Here is a 5166-nt window from a genome sequence, read left to right as displayed (position 1 = left end):
GTCGGTGACGCCACAGTGGTGTCTTGAGCATAGTATCGCGCAGGGGCTGGTGACAGCACTTTAGTATCTTTTTCATTCTGTTTGTGTTTTGTTTAGGTAACAATAATTGACACACGTCAACAAGTTGTGCACTTTCATCATAGCAGACGAAAGAGGCTATACGATTATTTACGATGAATGCGCGGACGTCTTGTCTGACGTTCCGGACGACTTGGCCGATTGGGAAGAAGATATTTGATATCAAAATGAAAGTGAAGCAGAATCGTCGGAAGAAGAATTCGGCGAACGCTACGGTTGCCAACTGATTCGGATGAATCAGACGAAGAAGACAGATTATGATTTACTGAGGACCAATAATAAATCTGAAGGATCTTCGGGTCCACAGACATTCCCCAAAGATGCACAGAGCGTCGTGGATTCGTAGAATTATATATTGGGAACGATCTATTTGACTATATTAGAAAGAAATCAACAAGTATTACAGTCAAAGTGGAATTGAAGAAAACTTGAAAGAAAAATGCCAAACTTGTCGACGTTACGGGACTCGAACTTAGAAAATAGTTTGGGCGTGCTATCCTTATGGGAACTGTAAAAAAAAGCAAGGATCGATGGTTGCTGGTCAACGAATGAGTTGATAGACACACTGACATTTCGCAAAATGATGTCCCGCGACCGATTCAGACAAATATTATCACTTTTACGTTTCGTAACTGATTATTTTTTTCCAAAAAGTTTAAAGAAACGTTTAATCTAAGTCAAAACATCTCAACTGATGAAAGTTTACAATCCGTCGAAAACTACGAATAGGGCATACTCATTCGGCTGCTGTGTGATTCGAGTACGGGACACATTTCCTCATTCAAGACATATTCCGGGGTTGGACAAGTTTTAGCGAAAAACATGGTTAATTATTATAACAGAGTAGAACTTGCAGAGAAGTTACTTGAAAAGAAAATTCGAGTTTGTGGAACGATACGGCAAAGTAGAGGATTTCCGGAAAAATTAAAGCGCCCAAAAGTCAATGTGTTTGAAGCTTGTCGTCAACCGAAAGGTGACAAGCGACCGGCGACAAGCGAGGTAATTCGAAATAGCGCTGCCGGCGCCAAGCGAGTAAATTTGTACGAGACGTGCGGACGACAAAGTGTTAACACTATACGTTGATTGCTGCTTCTTGCTTCGATGATATGAAACAATAACTACGATATTTCAGTCGAAACAAGGTACCGGCTTTGTATAATATACACTATGATTCAGTAAGAAATTAATAAAATACTTCTAGTGCGGATGTATCTTCATCCGTAGTATTTTCGTGCTTTTCTTCTGCATTTGAGTAATTTCGTAAAAACAAAGATGGAATTCTAGAAGTGCATTATTTATTAAACATCCACATAACAAACAAAAGAAAAGTCAGTTCGTTGTTTCAATTCCATCATGAGGTTTAGAGGCATTGTTTGGAATTAGAGGCGACCAGATTGTAGTAGATTTGTTCATGTACAGACATGAATTACATCAGTGCTAAAATGCTAGCGGAAGACGTGGAGCTATAGAAAAGCTATGTCAGTTAATAGAGGTGAGGAACGGCTGTTCGCAAAATTCTGTGTTGTCACTTGTGAGAACGTAGGAGTTAACAAGCAGCAGCAGGGCAGGGTCGGGTTTTGCTTGGATAGCAGGAAAAGTGAGACAGACCGGGCTGGAGCCGGCATGACTGGCTGGTCGCCGCAGGGTGGCGCTGCGCTATATAAGCGGCCAACAGCAGCCATCTGGTCACAAGGCGCAGCTCCCCGTCTGCCACAACCGCACCAGCATGGCTTGCAAGGTGAGACAACCTCTCTCTCTCACACACACACAAACACAAATCAGCTAGAGTAGCTCCATGGCATAGACACATGTGTTTGTTACATAATTGAAGATGCCGTAGCTGGTAAACGTTGTCTGGTTTTCTTACCTCAGCACAAAAAATGGTTCAAATGGCACTATGGGACACTATGGGACTTAACTCCTGAGGTCATCAGTCCCCTAGAACTTAGAACTACTTAAACCTAACTAACCTAAGGACATCACACACATCCATGCCTGAGGCAGGATTCGAACCTACGGCCGTAGCGGTCGCGCGGTTCCAGACTGTAGCGCCTAGAACCGATCTGCCACTCCGGCAGGCTAACTCCAGTATTTATTCGTAATGAAATGTATAGAACGGCCATAATATCCGCCGAATCTGACAGTACGGTGTGTAGCTCTCTATAGTGTGCAGGGAGATCGTATTAAAAAAATCCTGAGAAATTTGTAAAGACTGTCATACGATGAGTGCTTACTGAGGACACACACAACTGGCCTACATCATAAACAAATGTTTTTCCACGCAACGGTATGGACCGTTTTACAAGTAATCCACTCATACAAAGATCCATAATTGCAGAACTTAACTGCGCGTCAGTTAGAAAAGGTACACTTTCATACTTTTCAGCACTACATTATCGCTGTTGGAAGTATTACGTACCTTTGCATCTCCTATCACACACAGCTCTTCCAAATCTTGCAGAACATTGTGACTTCATTCCAACTTATCTTACGAAGCCTCTACTAACTTACTGTGAAGTACTACACCGTAACTTTCGTAACTGAAGCTACATTTCCAACAGACTTTTAACTGTGGTTATCACATACAAATTTGTGTCTTGTATCAGATGCGCTTTGCTTCATAATCCAAATAATGGTTCAATGGCGCATCCGGCCATCGTGATTTAGGTTTTCCGTGATTCCCTAAATGCACGGCCACCTTCCTTCCCTATGCTTCCCTAATCCGATGAGGCCGATGACCTCCCTGTTTGGTCTCTTCCCGCAAACAATCATAATCCATCTGTATTGCAATTTTAAGTGGCAGATAAAAGAGCCTAGAGAACCGTGTTACAGAAGCTGTCCCTACCTTTAGGAACTTTTGGGTGTAGGATGGTATAGATCAGATTGTAACACTCGAGGTGATAATTAACTATTAAATATCTTCCTTGACCAAGGATCAATTTCTTTCTTCTTTCTAGTCACCTCGTCAAGTGCACGTCTGCATTTTTCCTCTACCATTCTCGTCCCAACAATATGAGCAGCCGCGTGTGGTAGCCGCGTGATCCGAGGCGCCTTGCCACGGTCCTCGCGGCTTCCCTCGTCGGAGGCTCGAGTCCTCCCTCGGACGTGGATGTATGTGTTGTTCTTAGTGTAAGTTAGTTTTGGTTAGTGTGTAGGCCTAGGGACCGATGACGTCAGCAGTTTGGTCCCATAGGAACTTACCACCACCACAACAGCAAAGTGGTCGTTGCTTGTCCTAAAATCAACAGAAACAAGTAAATCTCACATCAGATTAATTTTAACTGAGTTAAATACTTGCTTTGTTGGAAAAGTAAGAGAGCAAAACAGCTCCATTTAAGAACACCCGTAATTAGTGCTGTGAAATAAGACCTTTGTCACCGGACGGAAGGTTATGTATAAAAGGCAGCAAACCGATAAGGCATTTCCTTTCAGCTTGTAGTGTTGGCAGCCCTGGTGGCAGTCACCAGAGCCGGCTACCTGGGCGCACCCGCCGTCTACGCACCTGGAGCTCCCCTGGCCGCCCGCGCCTATGCCGCCCCCGCCATCGCCGCCGCTCCCATTGCCAGAGCCTACGCCCCAGCAATTGCTGCCGCCCCCATAGCCAGGGCGTACGCCCCTGCCATCGCCGCTGCCCCCATCGCCAGATACGCCGCCGCCCCCATCGCTAGATACGCCGCCGCCCCCGCCGTCAGAGCCGCCCCTGTGGCCGTTGCCGCCTCTGCCGCTGTCGCCGCCGAGTTCGACCCCAACCCGCAGTACAGCTACGGCTACAGCGTGCAGGACGCGCTCACCGGCGACTCCAAAAACCAGCACGAGACGCGCAGCGGTGACGTCGTCCAGGGCAGCTACAGCCTGGCCGAACCTGACGGTTCCATCCGCACCGTCGAGTACACAGCTGACCCCGTCAACGGCTTCAACGCCGTCGTACACAGGGAGAGCGGTGCCCACCCCGCACCGGTCGTCGCCGCCGCCCCCGCCATCGCCGCCGCCCCCGCCATCGCCGCCGCCCCCATCGCTAGGGCTGCTTACGCTGTCCCTGCGCTGGCGTATGGCAAGGCTTACCACGGCTAGATTCCCGATGCGTCGTCTTTCACACTCATAACCATAATGTACAAATTTATATATTCGTAATTAAACATCAGTATCAAAAAAAAAATCCTACTCATATCAATTATTATCCAAGATGTAATTCTAGATTTGAGGGAGAAGCCACATTTCCTACGGAGTCGTTGAAGACATTTCGCCATGAACTTTCAGAGCACTGTTTCTTGCTAATGTAAACATCTGCATGGAAGTGGTTAGTTGCTTTCACCATCCATGAAGCAAGGCTCACAGCTGTTGCGTACAATATCGCAGGCTTTATTCCATTGATTACTGCAATACCACGAACTATATTTCACTGTTTTATTCTCTCTGTCCTCGCCTGTACCAAATCTCCCATTTTTTTTCTTTTTTATAACCTCCTCGTCCCGAGCACATTTGCATTTTACTTGTACTATTATCTGTTTGTCAGGATTGTTCCCACGTCAGGAAAGTGGACATTGCTTATATTAAAATAATCCTCTACATACATTTCATATTGTTGTGTCTCATATTTCGCAAAAAGTTCACAACCAGTATGAATGGTAAAGCATTCAGCAGTATCTATAGGATCTATGCTGCCCTTTGCATGGCCACAATCCGTGCCGATGAACGAGCCGAGTACAGGAAGGGTGACTTGGATAGACAGTGCTGATAACAAAACTGAGACGCAAAGGAACATAGTCGCTCAGCAGTACTTCATTACTGTGCTTCCTGATCTCAACGAGCTTTGGTTCATCTCAAAGACACTAAACCGTCAACCTGTTGGGTTTACTAATTCTGAGGAAAAATGTTCAAATGTGTGCGAAAACTTATGGGACTTAAGTACTAAGGTCATCAGTCCCTAGGCAACGGCCATATCATAGTGGATACACCGGTTCCCATCAGATCACCGAAGTTAAGCGCTGTCGGGCTTGTCCGGCACTTGGATAGGTGACCATCCAGGCCGCCATGCACCGTTGCCATTTTTGGGGGTGCACTCAGCCTCGTGATGCCAATTGAGGAGCT

General features: G+C 46.1%; 1 protein-coding gene and 1 pseudogene across 1 annotated transcript; both read left to right on the top strand.

Moving 5' to 3' along the window:
- Nucleotides 1–1777: 1777 nt before the first annotated feature.
- On the top strand, nucleotides 1778–4234 carry LOC126336332 (cuticle protein 21-like). The gene is made up of 2 exons (XM_049999895.1): nucleotides 1778–1816; nucleotides 3511–4234. Exons 1-2 carry the CDS (start codon nucleotides 1805–1807, stop codon nucleotides 4147–4149), a joined length of 651 nt encoding a protein of 216 aa, XP_049855852.1. The 5' UTR covers nucleotides 1778–1804; the 3' UTR covers nucleotides 4150–4234.
- Nucleotides 4235–5005: 771 nt separating this feature from the next.
- LOC126337349 (5S ribosomal RNA) lies at nucleotides 5006–5123 on the top strand (annotated as a pseudogene).
- Nucleotides 5124–5166: the final 43 nt, after the last annotated feature.

Source organism: Schistocerca gregaria, chromosome 2, assembly GCF_023897955.1.
Source record: "Schistocerca gregaria isolate iqSchGreg1 chromosome 2, iqSchGreg1.2, whole genome shotgun sequence".
Lineage (NCBI taxonomy): Eukaryota > Metazoa > Arthropoda > Insecta > Orthoptera > Acrididae > Schistocerca > Schistocerca gregaria.
The sequence above is the reverse complement of the archived record's forward strand: the minus strand, read 5'-3'. Positions and strand labels throughout refer to the sequence as shown.